Below are 23,049 nucleotides of genomic sequence, written 5' to 3'. Positions count from 1 at the left end.
ACTAAACAAATCGCACAAAAAACACACAAATACAAGTACAAGCATCATACAATGACTGCTATCACAAAACGGAACCATTTTCCTATTTGAAAGAAAAAAACAAAGCAAAAAAACCCAAAATAACATAATATTGGGCCGACAGCTTTTTTTAAATTTATTTTTTAAAACTTTTTCTTTCTGTCACCGTTTAAAAATATCTTAACATTTTTATGTTGGTTTGTTTTTTTAGTGTTCAACACTTTGCAGCAAAAAACAAGGAGCGCAGTTCTCCTTCAAAAGTAATATTAACAATGTTCAGCGGCAAAGAGGTCGCTGGCAAGTCACTGTCATGTCCCAATGCCTTCTGTGTCCGTTTGACATTCTTCTCGCTCATGCAGTACATAGGTGAATTTCATTTATAGGCAACGAAACTTCAGCTTACTTTTTTTAATGTCGTCAGGACAGTTGGTGGTGAGATTTCTTGGACATTAAAAAGAAAAAACAATACAAAAACAAAAATCTTTTTCCTCCGAGCTTAAGTGTCTTCAGTATAGTCATACAAACGGAAGAAATTATAATATTATTATTATAATAATCATAATACATTTAGGGCTGAGTCCTGTACAGTACAATAATAAACAAAATCCATTTTCAAGATATTGCTTTTGGAGACACTCCTCAATGTAAAGTGTGTATATTTACATAACTTGGCACTGTACAACTTCCTGATCCCTCTCCTCTCTCTGTCAGTGTCTCATTCTCGTCACATCTCTGTCAGTTTAACGCACCGGGACATTGCAGGCTGTCCCTTTTAAACAGAGGCATTTGGGGGAAGAAAACAAAAAAGGAATCTCATCAAATATCACAATTTCTTTCGAAAACATTCTCCATGGCAACCAGGAAACATAGTTTAAAGACAAAAAAAAAAAAAAAAAAAAAAAACCCTCCCCAGTTCCCAATATACAGTATACACCTCCCCCCAGTCTCACAGAATATAAGAAAATATGACCATCACGATACATTTCATGTTAAGTATTGTTTTTTCCATAGTTTTCTTAAAACTGTTAATTGCCATCGAGCCCTTGATTTTTTTTTTGATTTTTTTAAAAAGGTATATTTTCATGAAATTCTGGCAGAGTGCACACACAAAATAAAACGTGTATCCACGCGCACACACTCGCACACGCAAGGCAGTCGGAGAGCACGGCTGTGTAAGGCGTTACAGTTGGAGCCAGTGTTCCCCCCTCTTCCCACCCCACCCCTGACCCACCCTCCCCGCCTGATTTAGTTAAGCTGGTGAATTATGTTTTACTTCACAAAAAAAAAAAAAAAAAAAAAAAGAGGGGCAAAGCGGACTGCCTAACGAGACGATTAAAAAAAAAAAGAAAAAAAAAAAAAAGAACAAGACACTTTTACTGACAAAGGCGCGCACGCTCCATCTTCCCAAACCCCCTCCCTTTACTCTAATAAAACAAACACGCCACAGGCCTCTTCTGTTCCTAAATGAGTTACTACAGTATAACAGGAAAAAGATAATAGACTTGCTTCTTTTTTTTTCTTCCAGACTGCATCATCCAATACTGTGAGAGTGTTAGTGTGTTTTCATTATAGATACATTACAGAGAGCTTCACAATATCCATGGTACCAAAAGTGCAGTTCACCACCCTTGTTCTCTCTTTCTCATGAGCAGCATCTGAGCACACCGCTCAACTTTACATTTCTCCTATGCCATTCCTACCCCACCCCACAGCCCCTGGGCAGTTCTTCTCTCATCCCTTACATTTGTTTCATTGCAGCTAGGTTCCACTAGGGGGAACAATTCTCCAGCACTCATATCCCCCCCACAGACTGAATCATTAATCCATCCCTCCCCCTCTATCCATCCTTATTCAGTACCACTTATTTCATTACAGATGCTTGCTAGTGGAATTCATCTACCCATGTTTTCAATGTTCAATGCATTTAAATGCATGGGTTACAACTCCTATGTTCGTTTTCTTTTTCTTTTCTTTTTCTTTTTTTAAAAAGAAAGTTTTTGCATCATACTACTTAAATAAGCAAGAAGCCTGGGTCAGCTCTCTCTTTGTGCTCCTTGAGAGCTCCTGAAGTCAGTGCTTCCAAACACCCTCCACCCCTCTCAGAGCTGAGACGACAGTCTTGGAAGAGGTAAACTGGAAGAGGCCCCCAGGGATGCATTGTGGTCCTTAATGGCTGGAAAACCAACAATGCTCATTTCCCTTCTTGCTGTCTCTCCATTTTCTGCCCCTTGCTCATGACAGTGAAAGGCAGTGTGCTTGACAGGCACGTAGAAACATTATTTTCTGCCTACAAAATCGCTGAATCCGAGCGCCCGCCGCCGCAGGCGCCGCCCTGCGCCTTCCTCAAGGAGATAAGTGACATCAATGGCTGGAGAAAGTTGGAATGAGAGAGAAAATTAGCAGCTTGGACACAAATAGATGACACAGGGCGATCACATTAAAGATAAAAAAATAATTAAAAAAAATCAGCCGCATGGAGGCAAGTTACTTTAAAGCAAAAATGCTTCAAGTATAATCTGTTAAACAGTTAATAAGCAATAAAAATTAAGTCTGATGTTGTTGTACACATAAAATAATAATTCCCAGGGTCGCTTAAGGCAGCTCATTCATTTAACACTGGTAATGGATTACTAGTCTGTATCCACCAAATATGGCTTTGGTACCTTGGCTTAGACATCGATGGGATAGATACTGGCTTTAACATGTTAATCATTTGTTTGTAGTAAGGTAATGTTCTTAACTCAGGTAAGACCTCATACCACAGTATCAGTATTTATTGTATTTAGAGTTCTATTTATTGTGGTGCTTAGTTAATCTGTTTTTATTTCAGCTCCTTCTTTTGTGGAGTTTTTAAACATACTGAGGTTTTTCTTTGGTCATATTTCATTTATTCCCATTGAGCTTTTCTTACTTTTTTTTTTTTTTTGGGGGGGGGGGGGGGGGGGGGGCAGTAAAAAATGGCCTTGGGGTGGATCAAACGCTGGCCTCTGCATTAGCCTTGCAGCATATGGATCACTTGCTAAACCCAGTAGGCTAAACTAGCAACCACTACAGGGTGTGTTTAATGTTTTGGCTGGAATTTCCCTTTTTTTTGGATAAATAATGTTTGTCTTATCTTATCAGAAACAAATTGCATCTACAAGCCAAATAGTTGGGTTTCACAAGCATTACATAAATTCTTGAGAAAAACTAAAAAAATGTGTCTTTTCATAGTTCATGTACAGCCCACCTGCCTGAGCTTAGTCCAAGTGGGAGAGAGGACAAACACGGCAGAGCAGAATGTACATTACTTCAAATTTACTGTAAAACAACAAGAAACTGCGAGAGCACAGACATTTGTGCTGATATGGCGGCATATCATTATATTGTTAACTGCAATTAGATTACAATGTTTCTTTGGTAATGATACAAAGTATCAAGTAGCGTAATTAGCGACTTTATAAAAGATGGACGTAGTCACTGTGACGTCATCAATCAGTTTGTTAAGTGATGTTATGAGGCCTCAAGCTGACTATTTTCACCATATATCCATGTTGGTGTTTTAAAGTATGATGTAACGAGCCTGGGGTGGATCTGAATGTAAAACTGGATGCTCACTGGCTAACAACTTGTGACTGACAAATCATTAGGAAATGAGCATATCCTGGGCAATTCCCCATTGTGACTTAAATAAAAGCTTCTTTCAGCTTCTACTTTATTTGCAAGAGGTTGTCATAGCAGACAGATCTGATATATGATGTGTAAGGTTTTTTACGCCGCAACAACCCTCTGATGGTCTTTAAGTGGGGATCTTTCACGTTAGGCTAAGATTAGTAAGTGAGATGAAGTGTTAAAAGGGAACTCCGGTATATTGTAACTTATTTTAACCCATTAATGTGGCCTCAAGTGTCGTGCCAACTTTGCAACTTGTCCTCTCTTGTAAAGACTGGAGGAAATGTGAACAGCATTTATCTGGGCAACTAGAATCACTAGTTTTGTCTTTGAGTCCGACCAACAGTAAACACAAAACTTGGCTGTATTTCTATATCACGGGTTATCAAATGTATTGTAGTGGGTAACGTGTAATAATCCAGCGCATGAAATGACGTTTTACTTACTTGCCAAATGGGAAGCTGAGAGTTCAGTCCGGCCAGTCTTGGTCTTTTGTTGATGAAACACCATCTCGGGGATGGCAATGTTTTCAAAGCTTTCAATTCATGAATTGTAATTCCACACATTGAGACATTCAAAGGTCCCCTTCTTTGCAGCAGTCGGCATTAGCAGAGCAGTGAGGACAGGAACACCACCGGTTTCCCGAGGTAGGTTGCCTCTGCCACCATCTTCAGAGTACTGTCTTTCCTTCTTTATGTTTAAGCTCCTCATCCATCTGCTTACTCTGGGTAAAATCAATACTGACAAGCGAGCTGATACAGCCTCTCGCCCTCAAAATGGTCCATGGGGTAAATCCGCCATTGCATTTAACTGCCAACTCTCCTCAGAAGACAGTATAAACACAGTGTAAGTCAGCTACACACGTGTGATGATGAGTATGCCAGTGATTTGGTCAGTTGGCAAGTATCCCAGAATGAAGATTCCTAATGCGGTTAGTACAATGCCCGTTCCAGGCAACATTCGGTCAGACTGAAAAATGATTAAAATTAATTGATGTAAAAAAAAAAAAATTATCTTTTGTGGTAAACTGTAGGCAGTTCATGCTTGTCGCACAAATAAATGCTGTTCAGATTAAAAACTTTTTAAAAAAAAAGGTGATGATCGCAAAGTGAGCATGACCCTTCAAGCCACTACAGCCATATTAATGGTAAATTTGCCAGGTTGAGGTAAATGGGAATTTTCCTTGAAGCGTTGGTCTAAATTTTGATATTTTTAGGTGACATAAAATAGAACATAAATATGATCTCCTCTTCATCCTATGCTTCTTATGGACAGATTCTTGCCCCAACTTCAAGCTTATTCTTTCAGAAATAGTAGTAGTTTTAAAAAAAATGATCCAACACGTTCAAATGACGTGTCACAGCAAAGTGACCTTAAACTTTAACCCTCATTTATCTGTTGACCTACCCCCCTCCTTTGTTCCCAGTCCCTCACCGTTCTTGCTGGGTGTTCTGTGCAGCAGATCCAGCAGGATCTTGTTCAGTCGTTCCCGCTGGGCCTCCCTCCTGCCCAGAGCTGGGTGGTGTAGTGGCGATGAAGTCGAGGATGATGGAACTTCAAGCAACTCTCCAATCCTCTCGGCTGAACGTTCCTCCAGCCCCTTGCGCTCATCGGCTTCCTGTCCATCCTCCTCGTCCTCCTCTTCTCCTGTCTCCCTTTCCCGTTCTGGTCTTCTAGGCTTGGCTGAAAGAAGTGCGGAATCTTCTGAAGCCATGTCCATGTCGTCTTCCACTCCTCTTCCATCTTCTCCCTCAGGTGGGAAATCTTCACCCCGGTCGCAGGAAGAGGCATCGTCCTCACAGCCTCCAGCTTCTTTGGGTCGTTCGCTTTTCCAGGCTGATCGGCCGCCGTTCCTCTTATAGTTGTCAGGAACATAATGAGGCTGCAAGAAAGCCAAAAATGAAATTTAACATAAAGCACGTACGTTTCAAGTAGATAGGGTTTTAAAATGTAGAGATAAAAAAATAAAAATACAAAAAAAAAAAAAAAAAAAACACTCAGGGAAAGTCCACCCTGACTAACATCCAAGTTACCCTCCACGAGTACAAAATAAGAAGTAATTAAAACCTTGAGGCCAAAAGGTAAGTGCTGACAAGGATATCCCTTTTTGTATTGTTTTTTTTTTTTAAAGAAAGAAAAAAAAAAAGAAAAGAAAAGTTCTGGATTCTGTTAACTTGGTCTCATTTTTCAACACAAGCAGACTTGGCTGGATGAGGCTTTCGGTGCATCTGTTTCATGAGACTGTACTGTATCAAGTTCTAAAATCATACAAATCTGACAGCTGTCATCATAACAAAAGCTAACACTACAACAAATATAAACTATTAGTCTGGTGCATACAACACTACATTAACTCTGTGTGAATGTGTTTTTTTTTAATAATTTCTTGTGTGACCCAATTTTATAAGCTTTGGTTGCTAAAACACAGAGAAAGAAAAAAAAAGACCCCAGCTAAAACATGACTTCCATTCTCAACACATTTTCTAGTGTTTGTAAATCAGTAACAGATCCCGGCTCAACAGTCCTGTCGCTCTCACCGAGAAGTCTCTTTTGGGCGTGAGCCGCTTGGGGAAGTGGTTGAAGGCATATGGCTTGGTGCAGACCGGAAAACGGTTGCGATGGATCTTGTAGAACAGATGGGCCGACTTGTCCAAGCGGTAATCACAGATGTACACATCCTGCTCTTTCACACCCTTTGGCCGTCCTTTAAGAAGAATGCACACTGAATTAGCAGGGACGTGATGTATTTGAGCAGGAAAAAAAACATTCAAGTGAGCACATGCCTATGCATTTTCCTGTAGCGTATGTTTATCAAAACTTAATGGGAATATTAACCAAATTCCAACATGGTTCTAGCAGTTCAGCTAACATATTTGGGTTCATTTGTGCATTTTTACCTTTGCAGTAAGTATAAAGGTCGAGAACACAGCAGGTTCCCACCACTGCCTCCAGGGGGATGATCTCATAGAGCGGCATGCGGAATAACTCGTTCTGGTAGAATCGCCGCGATGGAGAATGGTGTGTCTCGTGAGGACGGAAGTAGTGGTGGCCAAAGGCAAATCGCTCACCCCTTTAGAGTGTGAGTGGACAGTTTCATTAGAACAATAATGAAACACACACACACACACACACACACACACAGTTATTCTCCCTGCCTGTTTAGGTAATAAACTTACTTTTCGTTCTTCCACAGCTTCTCAATTCGGAAGATGTCGAGTTTGTCTCGGTTGATGTGAGACAAGAGACGGTAAGACTGTCTGACAGGCTGACCCTCAGGTGAGCGTCTGCTGTCTCTCATCAGATACACACAGTCACCTGCACACAAACAAACACAGAGATCAGTTACTTATCTACAATAATATGTCTCACAAGAATCTGACCACTTAAGTCACCTAGAATATCAGACTCTCTCCGCTGCAGATCTCTTGTATGTCTAAAGTTTGCAGAGAAGTTAGAGAAACTTTTTTAAGCAATCGTCTATTGATAAGTTGCAATAATACATTATGGCATTTGCAATAAAATAATCGACAAAAACAAACCTTAAAGAACAACTCAGCCTTAAGCTGAAATGAATGTTTCTGATTCAAAGTTTCAAGCTGTTTCACTTCTGACCACTCCTAACCGTTGAGGCAGATGTGGTTGGGTGTGGTCAAAAGTGCACACTTTTGCATGTATAACCACATCAATCACGTCAGGTTGCCCTCGAGTAACACAGCATGCAAATCATTGCATCAAAATGATACATTTCTCTGTGAGTACAGGGAGTTTTCCAGGCATGCGTGAGCTTACGATTGCTTTATGATTTAGATACCTTGGTGTAGCAGCAGGTCATCTCTAAGGAGACAGATGTAGTAGACAGAGCCAGCCTGGGCGTAGCTGGGCTGGGGTATCATGGGGACTTCCTGTAGTGAGGATAAGACACATCTGAGACACTTCTAGCCAAAAAACAACAACACCAACAAACAAAAAAAAAACAGACTTTAAGGAGTTCATCATCCACTGTGGTTTCGAAACAACAGACGCACCCTATCTACAGGCCGGGGATCGCACTGTTCACACAGATAGTGCTCCACCTCAGTCTCCAGTCGCATACAGTCAAAGTGCTGCCACACCTATGATGGGAAAAAATTATTAAATCACATAAATGCATAAGACAAAAAAGAAAAAAGAAGACTTTTCAAACCATTTACTGTAAGTAACATTGAGTTACAGCTCGAATGAAATGCTCAAAAAAAAAAAAAAAAAAAACCCTCTGCGTTAGTGATTCACCACCTCGACTGTTTCTGAACCTCTGAACTTAAGCTCCTTCAGTATTTGTTATCCTCCTCATTTTCTGTATCTAAAAATAACAGACAACACACACAAAAGACTGCCTGCATCCTCTGCATGGAAAATCTCCTTGACAAAGTACTTCTCAGATAGGTGAAGTCTTTAGAGAGACGCTAAAATAGTTCTACACCATCAGCAAGTGAGATAAAAGAAGAGAGGTCGAAGTAAAGACTGTTTCTGATATTTTTTTACTTACCATACACTTTTCACATTGAATCATCAGACCTTCATCCTTGTACATTCCACAGATGCAACGGATGACATCGTCATCCTTGTCGTGAGACCCGGGCCCTCCTGTGTGGTGGTGATGACCGTGGTCACGGTCCAGCGAGTCTGAGCTGTCTGCCTCGCTGGCGGTCTCGCCCACTATCTCATCAATCTGGACTGCAGCTTCATTACGAGCACTGTAGTAGGCTTTCCGCAGCCGACAGACATCTCTGCCTATTGATGACTTCTTCCCATAATATTTCTGGTGGGAAAACGAGACAGTTGCTGAAAATCTTTTAAATCAATCCGTTACTGGCAGAGCAAAAGGACAACAGGACCTCACAGACACCATAAAGTGATGATATTTAAAGCTGAGGAATGCTCATTTGACCCCAGAATTACACGCTCATCATTCACTCGCACGGTTAAGGCTTTGAGTTGTTCATCCTTGAAAGTCTACGGGCAATTTCCTGCAGGACAAAGGTCACCGACACAGGAAGATTCATTCAAAACTGTCTTTGCAGCTGCCAAAATTTCACCGGCAAGGCTACACCCACATTCAACAGTAATTCACATTCCTCTCACACTTTTTCAGTCCGCCAGAAAGGGCCTTGGGGCGAGAGGGTGATTCTAATTTATACGTCCACTTCAAACTTCTCTGACTGGAAGAGTAAGCTGCCCTGAGAGCTTTTCAAGTGGCACTTGTTTAAACTGCTTAGCTATACAGATGTAAATCAAACAGCCTTGCAACATGTGCACACAGGATCAGCAGTCGCGAAGTTATGTTCCATTTGGGAGGTTTTTGTGTGCGAGACAGGAGAAAGAAAAGCAATGACTGAGTGGGAGGAAGAAAGTGTTGAAGCTGCACAATAACAGCGTTAAGTATCAATTTGACGAGGCCCTTTGATAATTGAGCTCTAAGAGTCTGAGATTACACACAAGAGTCCACGGCATGGCCGCGTCACTCAAAGATTAAGACTGGATGCTCCAACAGCTGAATGCCTTCGTGCCACCAGCATGTTTGAGTTTCTAATGACTGCTAACAAACGGTCTAACAGATCTATGACACTGATTAAGCAAGTAGTTTGACACCAAACCAAAAATTTCAGAAAACTATCATTTTCATGGATGAGTGTATCCCTCAGGACATGTTATTAGACTACTAGCAGCATAAACTTGTGAATTTTCACCAGTTGAAATAGGAACACAATTTATTTCCAGCTGCTTCATAGACTCTTACTCTCTACATCTTCAGTGATTTTCAAGCTGATGTGCAGCTGTTCCATTCACACAATGAAGTATATATATCAATAATATTAATAATGGATGAATCAGGAATCTTATTATCTAGCAATATAAAAATTAAAGTTAAAAGATCAATAAAGGAAGTACTCATTGAGAGAGCTAGCAAGTAATTAAGAGAGAGCAGAGATGATAGAACAAACTAATATGCTGGTATTTACATTTCACTGAGTTTCTAAATAAAAATATTCAGGTCATCTAGGCATGGTTACATTGAGTGGCTAGTGAGTGCACCTCAATTTCTACCCGCATTTTTTAAAATTCTCATTGGATTAATCTACCTCTTTTTTTATGGCTCTAAAAATGCAAACTAAGGAATGCATCACAGAGATCTGAGTTCCTCAGTTTAGCTGCTTTACTTGAACAGCTTCTGATCATTACTAATAAATAAAATCCTAATTTCTTCTACTACAAACATGTGAACTGGTCCTTTGCCTACCTCAGCATTGCGAAATACTTTGAGCATGTCTGTGTCAAATGCTTCAACCGTCTTATAATGGCCCGTGAGGATTTGCTTCTCAATGGTGCTCAGGTCCAGCGGGTCAGACACCTTCTCATAGTACTGGCTGTTCCTGATGGTGCACAAAGATAAAAGAATTAGGCTCCAAATTTGGTTTGTCAGTAGCAGAGGTGGGTGGGAGGACAAAAAAAGGAAGGAGAACATTCAGTTCAAAACTTATTAAATCAGATTCAACCAAAACTCAAATTTCTATGAGCATACAGGGCAACAAATCCCAGATTATAACAGCTTTTTTTTTACCATGTAGCTGAAGAAAAATAATAAGCTGCTATTGTTTTGACACCAGCTGATTACTATCAATACTGGACAAGCATCAACACACAGGCTGTCACGATTGTGTGTGGCGAGAGATAAAACTGTTACACTACGTGGGTGCTGTACACAGATAGACCAGATAACATAAGTAGGCGCTGTTTGGTAAACATGAAACAGCTTGTCGATATGCAGGTTTACACTCTTACCTCTTTCGAGATGGGAGGTTCACCAGCGGGGCAGCAAGTGTCTGACCAGCGGAGTCTGAGATTAAAAGAAAATAATAACATTCCTGTCATCATTTTTCAATCACAGATTCTTATCATTCAGTAAACAGGGGACAGCTACACCGAGGCACTGAAAGATTCCTTCAAGAAGCCTGATCAGACCCCAGATCAGGCTAGAGGTCATACTAATGAGAATATCAGCGTGACTGGGGTCACTTACCCTTGTAGCTGGTTATCATGTCACAAATCTCCTTGAAGATGTGAGCAAGGCGAGCGGTGCGTGTTACTTCTGTGTTTTCCTCGGCTGCAGCTAGCCTTCGTGTGCGTACCGACCGTGACGTCTGCAGGGCTGAGAACTGCGTCAGGAACACGTCTGGACACAAGATATGACCATTCAGCATTAACGTCTAAAACATCTGCATATTTACAGTCTCTGAATTTTGTCTACATTTCAAAAATAAATGTCTGTGTCCCCTTTATCGTACACTATTCTTTACATAGCTTAAATTACTTGCAACTGAATTTCTTAAGCTTGTACCTGACTTGATGTTGCCATCATCACGGATGACTCCTCCCCAGCGCGTATACATGGACAGGCTGCTGGCATCCCTCTCTCTCTCGCCCTCTCTTTTCAGCAGCTCCTGTTTCTCCCTCATCTTCTCCCAGTTCCTCAAGAGAAAAACTCTATGCTTCAACACAAAGTTTCTGGAAATCAAAGGAGACCGTTTAAATGTGTTACCATCAACTCACACCTCATGAGTTGAGAAGTTTTTACTTTTAAATGACATATATATGTCTTGTGTATTAATAAACCACTCTATTAGAATGGAGAAGCAAGCATTATGTGCAATGGAAAAAGAAATTTAATAAAAATGTGTCACTGGCTTCCCAGGTGCATATGAATGAGGGGTTCAAGCAGATTCCTGTGTACAAGTCTTAAAGGAATTGTGATTATGTCTATCACTGGTGATGGCTTTTAAAAAAAAAAAAAGTTTCTGCTATTTTATCCCTGCTTGATTCATGTGACTGAAACAGGAAATCACTTTGGAAACTGTGTGGGTGGTTGACTTGACGCATGCTCAATTATCAGGTAAGGAAATCCCAGAAAGTTAATTCTGCTCATCTGGATGTTGCATTTTCAGTGGGAGAAACATTTTGTCTCCTGACTGATCATCAACAAGCAGTGGAAAAAGTGGGCTCAACTGCTTAAATTCTCATTGTTACCATTTTTTTCAGCAAAAATGCAGAAATTTAAAAGGTCATTGCACTCACAGATAAAGAAACATATTTCATTGATACTAGTATTACCACCTTAAAATATAAAACCTCTCACAAGCCTACAGGTCAGATTTATACTTTTAAGGATGCGTGGGAACCCAAACACAATTTATCAGTTGGCCCACTAGAGTTATGCTTCCTCTTCTTATCTTGTGTGTCCGTTTATGTTTTTACCTCTCTCTGTTGGACATGGGCTTCATCAGATGAGGGTAAAACTTGCTGCTGTCACTTGACTCTTCCTCCTGAAGATAACAAAAGTCCCATTAAACAATCCCTGTCTTCTCATCTTAAACAGTTTCTCATTCACACACATCGGTGACAACACCATTCAAGGTGCTCTTCAGTCTTTAGGAGCCACAGAGGGATTAAATGAGGGTTGGGGATTGAACTGCCATTATGATTAATGAGGAACCCACTATAACTTGCAGGTTACTCCTGATTTCATGCAAGTTCAGAAAACATTTTAGGTCACTAATGCAAAACTATACCCTTTAAGGTACTCCGAGTTACTTTTTTTAGAAATCCCGTGGCCCACTAAGAGCACCTCTGAGACAAAGAAAGATTTGTGCCCTACATAGATACTGCACCTGAAATCTACCAGGATAGTTAGATTTCTATTCAATTAAAATGTTAGTTTTCCCTCATTAAAATTTTTTAACACAAGATATTAAGCTGCAAGGGAATCCATTTCTGTGTAATAGGAGAAAAAAAAAGCCATTATCCAGTCTTAATTACAAGTGACCTGATCCCACCACAAACTCTCACCACTTCCATCTATATGCATCACTCACTCGTTTCTTGAGCTGGTGTTTGGACTTCCTCTTCTCCTTGAGTCGACCGAGCCGTCGAGTCCCTCCTGATTTCCCAGGCAACCCATTAATACGCTGGCTCTTCCCTCCGATGATGCCCCTGCAGCCCTCTGAGCCACATTTGCAAACTTGCTGCAGAGAAAAGTGCAGTACAGTATGTGAGAAATATGCACAGGTGCAACAGAACGTCTGAAAATAAGCGTTCTTCCAAAACTGTTCCTAGTGCTTCACCTGCTCTTCTGTATTGAAGGAACGGAAGTTGTAGTCGTAGGTGAGCTCAGTCCCGCTGCTGATGTCTCTGAGAGCAAAGAGACCTATTCTGTACACCCCGTTCACTGACCTGCAAGAAATGAGAATATTACAATGAGTGAAGCTTTTATGAGATTTTTAATACTTAAGGAGATATTCTAAGGAGATGAAAGGAAGCAAGAAGCATGGTAAGTTTTAACCTGCCCACAGGCTCTGGAACAGCTTTTATAAAATAGCAGTTCGGTGATTCCATTTCAAAATCTGAGCTTACTGTAGTAACAACTGTCCCAAAAGGGCCTGTACAACAACTAGAAGGATACTACATGAACTTCTATTTGCAGTGTTTTTGTGGTTTCACTGACCAGCAGCCTGCAGCCTCAGGACAGTTCCTCTCGTGGACTCTTGAGGCTGAATCCAAAAGCAAACCAATCTTCATAGACTCCCATGCTATATTGCTAAATTTACAGCATGGTGCAGTTTTTGCTGCTGGCACTTTATTGCAATGTATTCACACTTCAAATTAAGAAATGTCATCAGGGACAGTAGCTCTTTGGCTAAAATCATTTTACAATTTTACAAATCTCATGAGTCAAGCTTGCTAGTTTCAGCTTAAGGTTTAGCACGCCACCATCACCAGTTCTAGTCTGCTCTGGCTCAGAAGAAACAGAATGGAGGTATTCAAAACAGTCCACCTTTTATATACAGTTAATGAAATTCATAGGTCACTCCATTCTTTGCAACATAAGTGCTTTAACACATACAACTGAGGGAAAATCACAAAGTCCAAGTGCAAACCACACTTAGATGCTTCCATCAACCAAGAGATCCAAATCCAGAACATTTGTTGCTGTGAGGAAACGGTACTAAGTACTAGGGCTGCCACAAACGATTATTTTGATAGTCGACTAGTCACCGATTATTTATGCGATTAGTCGACTAATCAGATCATCATCCACTGGACGTAAAACTACAGCTTATTGCACCAGCAGCATCTGCTCTTATATAACTATCATTAGCTTACAGCTTTAAGCTTTTAAGGTGCTAACTAAAAATAAAGACAAGATGATAGTTTATTCAATTTTAATGAAATTTGCAGATTGTTTCGGTAAAGTTTAATAAACTCCTTGCTATCTAAAATATAACAGGACACCGGAGTATATTCTCCAGCATCTCACACTTCTGATAATCAGCTGTCTGCTTGAGGTTTATTCAGCTGTGTAAAAACTATAACTTTAATCTCAGCCAAACCGATTTACTCAGGAACAAATAAAATACAAAAAAAAAAAAAAAGCCAAACAACAACATTTTTAATTTATCTAAGTGACTCATATATATTTAACCTGAGTCGCGAAAGACGGCGGTGGGTTTGAAAACAATTTGCCGGGAGTCCGGTGTTCTCACGGCGCTAGTGACCTAGCCCCCGGCTAGCTATCGAGCTAGTGGGTAACAGACGTCTCCGAAAACGTCGGAGCGCTTTTGAAAATATGTGGTGTCCTGATAAACTGAGCCGATATTTGAGGTTTACACAGCTACATTCTCGCCTGAAAATATGTTAAACGTTTATTTTGTGACCCAGAAAGAATAATAAGAGTAATATTAAAACTAACTAGCTACCGCCATTGTTGGAAACTAAGCTGGGCCGCGCTATGAATTCTGGGACACAGCTGCTTCTTCTTCTTCGGGGTTTAACGGCAGCTGGCATCCTTGTACATGCTATGCTGCCATCTTCTGTTTCAGTCCGTTATTACACTCTTAAATCCTGCTATTATTCCTGCGTCTTTTGCGATCTTACAAAGCTTCAAACGACACGTCGACTATTAAATCAGTCGTCGACGATTTTGATAGTCGACGTAATCGTGACTAGTCGACAAATCGTGGCAGCCCTACTAAGTACTGAATCACACTTTCCAAAAGGTTAGGTAAACAGGTATATGATTTCAGTTCATTATATAATTATACCCAAATGTCTATTTTTCAGGTTAATAGTGAACATTTTGACTTGATCACATGAAAAGATTCACTTTTTCAAGGGGTATAGTTCTAGGCTAGGGATAAAAAAAAATAATCACTAACTACATCCAAAACATATTACGGTATATCCCTTTTACACAAGGATGTACAAACACAAATTTCTCCCTGAAGCAAAGCTTTCATTTTAAAGTTAAAATGTAATATTAGTCAATTACATCAAACCCAGTTTTAAAATTGGGACAAAAAGGGAATAGTCAGTGTGACAAATGTTCAACAAGTAATGCCTTTCTTCCTCTCTCCAAATGAAGCAGCGCTCCAGCTTTTCACTATTCTTGTAAGAATAAAACACACCATTCTGCTTGCCAGCCGCTTGATAATTTATTCCTTATATAGGGGTAAAAAGCTGATTCAGCGCATTGTCTTCAGCCACTACAGCTGTATCTAAGGCCCGGCTGCATGTAATCTCTCTTCTGTGACAAGACGGATGACTCGTCAGGCTTTGTGCTGAAAATCCTCCATCCTTGTAGAGTCTTTTATTTCAGGAGTGCACGCAGGCACCTGCAGACCTGTGTCCTAGATTGTGAACTGGTCTACGTTGGAGGGCAGAGGGTACAACGTGATAGTAAACTCTATGTCGTCATTAGCTTTCAACAATCAAATCCTCTAACGGAGTTGGCACATTCACTAAAAGAACTAAAGATAAACTAAGCAGGTTTCACTTAGAAAAGCGAGGCAAAGGGAGGCCTGCTCAGCCAGGTCTCCATGAGCTGTGGATTTAAACATGCTGCGAGAACAAGCCCTCAGGAAAAAAAGAGAATTGTTTTGGCAGGTGTAAGGGCTTTAAGCCATTAAGGTCTCTGAACACTGGAAGAAAAGGAGTGAGGTGATCTCATCAGATTACCACAACCACATTAATAAGGTTGGGGTTTCAAGGTAGAGCCTTCTCATTTACAGAGCGGTGCACCTGCAACACGTGTGTCTTTTAGAGCTATTATGTACGATACCAAAAGAGAGGCAACAAATACTGCCTAGCATTCACAGTGACTACTTATCAAGGTCTGTTCAACTGGTTTAACTGTACAGCTGCATGAATATAATAGGCTTTTCCCCAATTTCTGCGTTATTTATTACATACTGTTACTATGGTGCCTGCACATATTCCACATGGCACATTTTCAAATAATCAGTTCTGTGTTTGCGGAGGTAATAACAGGCTTCAGACAGCATTAAATGCTTAGTTACTGGTATTTTTGTGAGGATGGATGTCCTGTTCTCCAAACCTGCTGCTCCAACCTTTTTTGTTTGCCAGTAGCAGCAATCAAATGGTCTTAAAGGTAGAGTGGCTTTAATGAGAAAAGAGTTAAATAGCTCATTTCAGACAGAGGGGCTGCACCAAGCAAGGCACACAATAAATAAACATTATTTTGAGCTGCAACATCATTATACTGCACTGTTACCTACTATAACCCCTGGTCGTGGCTGGACTTTATGTAGCTGGCCTTGTCTCCAGTTGTCTAAATTCCACGGTACCATCTTTTGGGCCATTCCTAGTGTGTTATAGCTATAGTCGGTTGCAGAGAAGACCATTTTAATAACACACAGACAGCCTATTTAGGTAATAGGCTGGTCTATTTTAACATGCCCCGACTTTCAAGAAAGCCACCGAAATACTGAAGTATCAAGCTAGAAGACTTTGCAATGAGCTCCTGTGACACTGCTGTCACATCGAACAGCATCACTTGTTTAACACTGTGCCCTAATATCCCCTGTGACTAAATCGACCTGACAATATCTGCCTCACATGGTAACCTATACCGATTTGGACTATTATAGACACATAGTGAGTATAAAAGCAGTACTCTATATCTGTAAACCAAATGTGGTTCACACCAGGCCTCTATCCCATCCCTAACAACTTGTGGCAACTGCTCGTGCTCAGAGCCAAAAAGGCTTAGCCAAATCTGTTCTTTGGTAAGCACCTAAAAGCACCACAAGGGCATTAGCAGGGAAACAGTTCAAGGCTGCTGTGACACTCACCACTTCTGCATCTGACAGTTGGGTTCACAGCTGTGGTTTATGAAACGCGCTTCATTGCCCATTCTGTAGCTATCAATCACCATGCCACTATCCAGGTTCAGGCAGTAGTGGCCACTGTGGGAGAAGTACTGTTCCATCATGCGACTCCTAAAACATGGAAGGTAGGAATGTGTTGAAGATAAGAGAAAGAAATATACATCATCTAACACTAGTTTCATTGTATAGCAATGAAGATGTCCATCTCACCTGAACTCCTGTTCGCTAACAACTTCACCCAAATACTCAATGATGAACTGTCCTGAGCGGAGAGACTCCTTGGTGCGGATGCCCCACCCTTTGCCCTCAGTGCGGAAACGCTCCAGACACTGGACCCACTCGTGTCTCTGGATATGCTGGTTGTCACAATGATCTCCACATGGACACGTGCTGGGAGAACACTCAGCAAAGCTCATCCTGTGAAAAATAATTTTTTTTAAAAATTATAAAATAAGGCTGCCATTATTGGAGCTTGGAAAGAAAAGCAACTGGACTTATGTAAGTTTCTTGAAGATGTTATTACCTGTCATCCGAGAAGCTTCTTGATTACCATGACAACCCCCCCATCCCCAAAACTCCAGACCTCTGAATCAGTCCACTCATTCTCAACTGTAAAATGCCCTATCCAATCAGAACCATGGAAGAAACTAACACCTTTGCCAAGCTGTTACAAAACGCTGTCAACTGCTGCAGTGCCACAGGGATATTTTCAACAGCCAGTGCTTGCTTGTTTTCAGCACCCCTGAGGCATGGTTTCTGTACAACATCTGAAGCACATTACTGTTTTTACTTTGCTCTGCTGCATGCTAAAAACTCAATAGGTTTGCAACACTTAAGATGTCAGATTGAAGAGGATATACTGGTTACAAACAATAAAAAAAAAAAAAAATCCCCTTCCTATGGAGATAAGTTTGACTGGAGAGAAAGACAGCCTGAAGATGGAGATGGAGTGCAATGGCTGGCATTCCTGTCTTGACACCATGTTTTGCCCTCTATTCAAAATCACTTAATTCCTAAAACAAAGCGATGTAAAATAACATTTCTAAACAAGCACATGGCTTCATCTGAATACTGAAAAGTAACATGAGACTTGTTGAAAACAACCAATTATGATGGTGTATCTTTACCTATTCAAGCATTCATCCATGCAGCCTTTTTCAGTTGAGTCTTCGGGAAGTCTACAGTTGCATGTAGTTGTTTCATAACCAGAGAGAGGCTTCACATCCACATAAACATCTATAAAACATAAAACAGAGTATTACCATATCATTCTTACAGTGTTTGACACACAAAGTTGAACTGTAGACACACATCTTTAATTCCTGTTTTTGTAACTAGTGAAGCAAATATCCTTATCTTATATATTTATAGGGAAACACCTGAGTTTAACAAAGCTACAAATTATATATAAAAAAAAAAATTTGAAATTTAAAAAAAAAAAATCCTTTCACTCACTTGATCTTATTTTTTTATAAAGGGGGACATCAGGCCTCTTGTGTAGCTGAAAGGAAGAAATAGAGCGGTAAATGCAAAAGTGGTCGAAACAAAAATACATACTAAGAACCTCAGAAAGATTGATCACCTGATCATGTTTCCACAACCATAGGATGTCGTAAGGCAACTGGAAGTCAATGCGTTTCTGTCTCAGGTACTTTCCTGGGTGGGTGGGGGGTGGGGGGGATTTGGGAAGAGAGAAAAATCAGTCCGTTGTATTTATGCTTCATCTTATCATAGCTGAAAACACAGGCCTGTGATAAACAGAGGAGAGTCCTGTTCCAAGAAACAGGTTTATCTGGATAATTTACTAGAGCCGTTTGAATCTTGGACACGGACTGAAGCAAAATGAGGTTTTCTAGGTTTTACTTTCCCTCCCTTGGCAAGTCATACAGCTAACTGAGAAATTCAAATTTGTGAAACCTGCCAACGACTGAATTCTGCATAAAGAAATTTAAGAAATGTGCTCAAAACTTCAACTAAATAAATAATTAAATCTACTTTCAGCTGTTCCCATATTCCCCAATTTGTCTCTTTTCTATCGTTTACTTGTTAGGTAAATGATTAAATGACTACACTATGAATAAATAACTTGGTTTTTAGTGTTTAAAAACTCCTTGCTTCTTAAATTCTTTTTTTTTTTTGATGATCATAAAATAAATCAATAGCAAAAATCTCAACTAATTAATTTTAAAACTCACCAACATGTATTGGAGCAGGAAACAATCCATACTCATGTTCCCCAGGTATATACTCTAGCTTCTCTTTCTTCAGCTGCAGAAACTGACTACGGGGGCTGTAGAAGAGGAAAAGAAAAATGTGAAGGCATTTCACTGGCTGTGCAGAAAAACTGTATGACACTATGAAGTGTTGCTGTCTGAATTAAGGATTAGTAGGGAGAGGATTTGGATCTCCACGCCCCTAAGACTCACTCTTCAGTTTTGTACACATCAGAATATAACCCCGCTTTCTGGAACTTCTTCTTCGGAGGTCGTGCTGGTCTTTTCTCTCGCTGGGTGGCTATGGGCATAGGTGGAGCTTGTTCCCTGGAGACAGGGCCTGGGCCCTCTGATGAGCAGTGGCCATCTGGCTTGGTTTCCACTGAGCTAAAGATAGAAACATGACTTGGTTTCTAGTGACAACTGGACTTAATAAATGTTATACATACCACCACTGAATCCTAATATTAGTTTTCACTGTCATAGAGAAGAGTCTCTCAAGTCCAGTCTTGTTGAATATGCAATAGTGTATTATAATTTGCTTACCCATGAAGGCTCTGTAGCTCATCTTGGGTAAGCCAGCTCCTTCCTGTCCCAGGTCTGGACCTTGCCACAAGGCTCCCTAGGTTTTCCTCTCTTTCAGGCAAGTGTCCCTCCATGTCTTCAGCCTCCCTGTCCTCTTCCACATCCTCCTCCTCTTCCTCATCCCCTTCTCTCTCCCAGTGCTTTCGCTTCTGACCTTTTCTGCGTTGCCCCTGGACTACCGACTCAATAGCATCAGTCACAGTATCACCCTCCCACCCTCTTCCCTCTGCTAACCGTTCCACCCCTTTCTCCCGGTGCCGGACTTGATTCAACTCTACCACAGGTGGAGGGGACGGTGGTGGGGAGGGTAACGGGTGTTTCCTAGGACGTCCAGGCCCCCTCTTCTTTACCATGTTGTTTCCTGTACGGGCCTGTCTCTGCAGCTTCTTGGCACGCAGGATTTTGTTGACATGGAGCAGACTGTATTTGGAGGGCTGTACGTGATGGGAGTTGTGAGACAGTGAGACATCCAGGCAACACTCCTGAGAGGGAGAGAGGCAGGATGAGGAGGTTGAGCTGTGGGAGTGAAACAGAGAAGACTGATGATGGTGCTGTTGGCGGTGGTGCAGGGATCCTTCAGGTTCTTCCGAGGTTGGGAGTGTAACACCCCTTGTCTGGATACCTGATGACCCTGAGGAGAGAAACAGAAAATGAATGGTCTAAATGAATCTTAAAAATGCTAAGTAGCAACAGGACAGTTAACACGTCAGCACTCAGGAAACAGTGATACTATGCTTATGCATGTCTTCTCTTGTTCCTTTAGGTCCTTTTCTATTCTCATACATGCTTCTAATCACACTTCATTCCTTTTTGATTTTTGTTAATCCAAGAGTAGCAGAAAAACTCTGCTAAAATGCAGAAAAACTGCTGAAATCAGTACAACTTGTTCTTTGGTCATATTTCTTCTATAAGAAAACAAAAACAAGTACATAAAAAAAAAACCCGCAGCACCTCTAAAGTGTGTAAATCATCCCCTAGATGTATTCCAACACTTCCAACAATATTCTTTACACAAATGAAGAAAAAAAATGTTTAAAGGACACTGTACACTAACAACAAAACTTCAACCAGCCTTGAAGCATGGGGGAGGAGGTATCATAGTCTGGGACTGCTTTGCAATCCTTTAAAGGACAATGAATTAAAAATGAGTGAATTTTACGAGACAATGTCAGGGAAGCAGTCCATGCCCTGAACCTTAGAAGACACTCTGGGTGATGAAACAAGACAAATGACCCAAATCCCATAATTAAGTAATAGCAGAATGGCTAAAAAATAAGAAAATACGGGTTTTGGAATGGTATGGAAATAGAAAGTGAGAGGCTAAAGAAACTGTGCTGCTATTTTTCCCCTCATTAATATTGATCTCCTGCATCTTCTTAGAATACTTCCTTCCCTGGTCTGACCTTAGGAAACCATATTTCTAAGTTGTTTTTATTTTTTTCATTTCAGACAGACCCTAATGTTTTAAGAATGTCTACACCATCAAACTTTACACAGTTTCATTTAACGCATTTAATATGTCTTTTTACTTGACAAAAAGAAGCATTACTCTTACTCCTAACTCAAAATCCTTTCATTTTTTGGTCACCCATACAAATGGTTTATTTTGGCTGAAATATGACTTTCAAAAGAAATGCCAAAATAATAATATAACAATTCATACACTTAAGTGGATAGAAGTTGCTGGCAACTGTACAAGTCTGAATGAATCATTAGACACATTGTGTATGCATTTAGATTAAACCCTCTTTACTTCATGGTAGGGTTTTTTTTAAATAAGGACATTTAGCATAAAATGTGTGCCAAATCAAACATGCAGATCGATCTGCTGTGGTGACCACAATAAGGAAATAAGGAAGCACCTGAAAGTACAACCTCCTCCTCCTTTACTAGACAGTACTGAACTGACACACAGCAGACCGCAAATCACCCTGTAATATAAGGTCAGAGTGCGATGATCAGTTAATTAGCCAATCACTGAACCATATTTTTAACAGTCCAAGGTGCTGTGACACTCTTTGAATCTGCCCATCTCAACAGAAACCTCTTTCACATCTATTCACACGTCCTTTTCCAAAACATCCCTTGCACTCTTTTTGCTACACATCACTATCTCTACACCCACTACCCTGTCATTGTATATTTGTCAACTTCTGTCATTCCCCACTTGCGTTGTGTGGCAACCCAGTCCCCACCCTTGGCCTCCCCTACCTTCACAGTTCTGTCTGTGACCGCTGGGTGACCCCATCTCCTAAACTCTAATCCAGGATTACCCTGGCTTGGTTTGAACTGCATCATGCTGCCTCAACAAGGACCTTTCGGCTTCCCATATTACTCATAGACACACGCATAAACATTAGGTGATACTCACATACAGTCAGCCTACCAGTGCTCATACACACGTTACAGCTCGTTAAGAGCCTCACAGATGAAGCGAGATCTCTACCACGGCACTGTGTCTTACATCAGCAACATTAAACCAACCCAGGTGCTGGGTGTACCGATGGATAGGACTAGGCCCCACATTCTGAGCTTTTGAGGGAAAAGACTACTAAGTATAGCACGTTAACAAAATACTCCACCCTTCTAGCAAGATGAGCCCTGGCAGAAATGCTATATCTATAACTGTGGCTAACCACACACACAAAGGAGCTAGTTTAAGCAATTATGTATGCTTTTTTTGCCATGCTGGTAACCACTACTAAGAGCTACCAAATGTTAGAGCGTATGCAAACAAGATGTCATTGTGTCTTTAAAGTGGGCTTGTTCACTAAAATAAATGACCCATCCAGCTTAGTATTTTTTTTCTTCCTAACACTGGAGAATTGTTAATTTTCCAGTTTTGTTGTGAGGTATGGATTTGAGACCCCAGTTGCTGTGCCATATGGCAACAGCTGCCCACATAAAGGAGTTAGTGCCGGATCTAAATGATTGGACACTGTGCCAGTTTTGCCAGAGCTGTCCAAAACTATAAAGCCCATCAAACAGCAGCCAATCACATTTAGACACAGAATTCACAATACAACTGCATCAGAACTATTTTAGGAAGCATGATTTTGGTGGAAAATTAACTCCTGCAACCTTTAACAATGTCACATTTAATTTGGGTCAAATGATTTTCTGTACAGAAAAGTTATCAAAGACACAAGCTTGAAAAGCTACACAGATCATAAAGGATTTAATGGATGAAATATCCAAGAGGAGGTGAAGGCAAACTGCTCCCTGCTGCTTTAAAATATTATGTTTTTAATAACCTATGCTACAAACATGCCAAGATTATTCAAGCAAGGTATTAAGCAATTATGTTTTCCTGCCACTTTGCATTTACTTTTTTTTTTTGAACCTCTGCCATAAAATTAATTTTA

At 40.6% G+C, this 23,049-nt stretch overlaps 1 protein-coding gene across 2 annotated transcripts in view; it reads right to left on the bottom strand.

The window, feature by feature from the left end:
* Positions 1-1,413: 1,413 nt before the first annotated feature.
* Positions 1,414-23,049, bottom strand: part of ash1l (ash1 (absent, small, or homeotic)-like (Drosophila)) — a 32,332-nt gene continuing 10,696 nt past the window's right edge. Inside the window, exons 5-27 of one of the 2 annotated variants that reach the window (XM_085346953.1) lie at positions 19,646-20,315; positions 19,313-19,486; positions 19,082-19,176; positions 18,469-18,542; positions 18,342-18,387; positions 18,014-18,122; positions 17,097-17,303; positions 16,851-16,997; positions 12,825-12,933; positions 12,576-12,725; positions 11,959-12,026; positions 11,045-11,211; positions 10,727-10,879; positions 10,489-10,543; positions 9,947-10,079; positions 8,195-8,467; positions 7,695-7,781; positions 7,481-7,571; positions 6,846-6,984; positions 6,567-6,739; positions 6,207-6,373; positions 5,077-5,551; positions 1,414-2,386 (exon numbers count right to left, since the gene is read on the bottom strand). In XM_085346953.1, the coding sequence (XP_085203079.1) occupies positions 2,295-2,386; positions 5,077-5,551; positions 6,207-6,373; positions 6,567-6,739; positions 6,846-6,984; positions 7,481-7,571; positions 7,695-7,781; positions 8,195-8,467; positions 9,947-10,079; positions 10,489-10,543; positions 10,727-10,879; positions 11,045-11,211; positions 11,959-12,026; positions 12,576-12,725; positions 12,825-12,933; positions 16,851-16,997; positions 17,097-17,303; positions 18,014-18,122; positions 18,342-18,387; positions 18,469-18,542; positions 19,082-19,176; positions 19,313-19,486; positions 19,646-20,315 (3,854 nt within the window). In that variant the 3' untranslated portion in view covers positions 1,414-2,294. The remainder of the gene's footprint in view (positions 2,387-5,076; positions 5,552-6,206; positions 6,374-6,566; positions 6,740-6,845; positions 6,985-7,480; positions 7,572-7,694; positions 7,782-8,194; positions 8,468-9,946; positions 10,080-10,488; positions 10,544-10,726; positions 10,880-11,044; positions 11,212-11,958; positions 12,027-12,575; positions 12,726-12,824; positions 12,934-16,850; positions 16,998-17,096; positions 17,304-18,013; positions 18,123-18,341; positions 18,388-18,468; positions 18,543-19,081; positions 19,177-19,312; positions 19,487-19,645; positions 20,316-23,049) is intronic. The other variant, XM_085346952.1, reaches the window with a different exon arrangement.

The sequence above is a fragment of the Diplotaxodon limnothrissa genome, linkage group LG22, assembly GCF_057381915.1.
Source record: "Diplotaxodon limnothrissa isolate DT_005_m linkage group LG22, D_limnothrissa_male_GT1.1, whole genome shotgun sequence".
NCBI classification, from domain to species: Eukaryota; Metazoa; Chordata; class Actinopteri; order Cichliformes; family Cichlidae; genus Diplotaxodon; species Diplotaxodon limnothrissa.
Note: the sequence above shows the minus strand (reverse complement) of the source record. Positions and strands in the feature narration are given on the sequence as shown.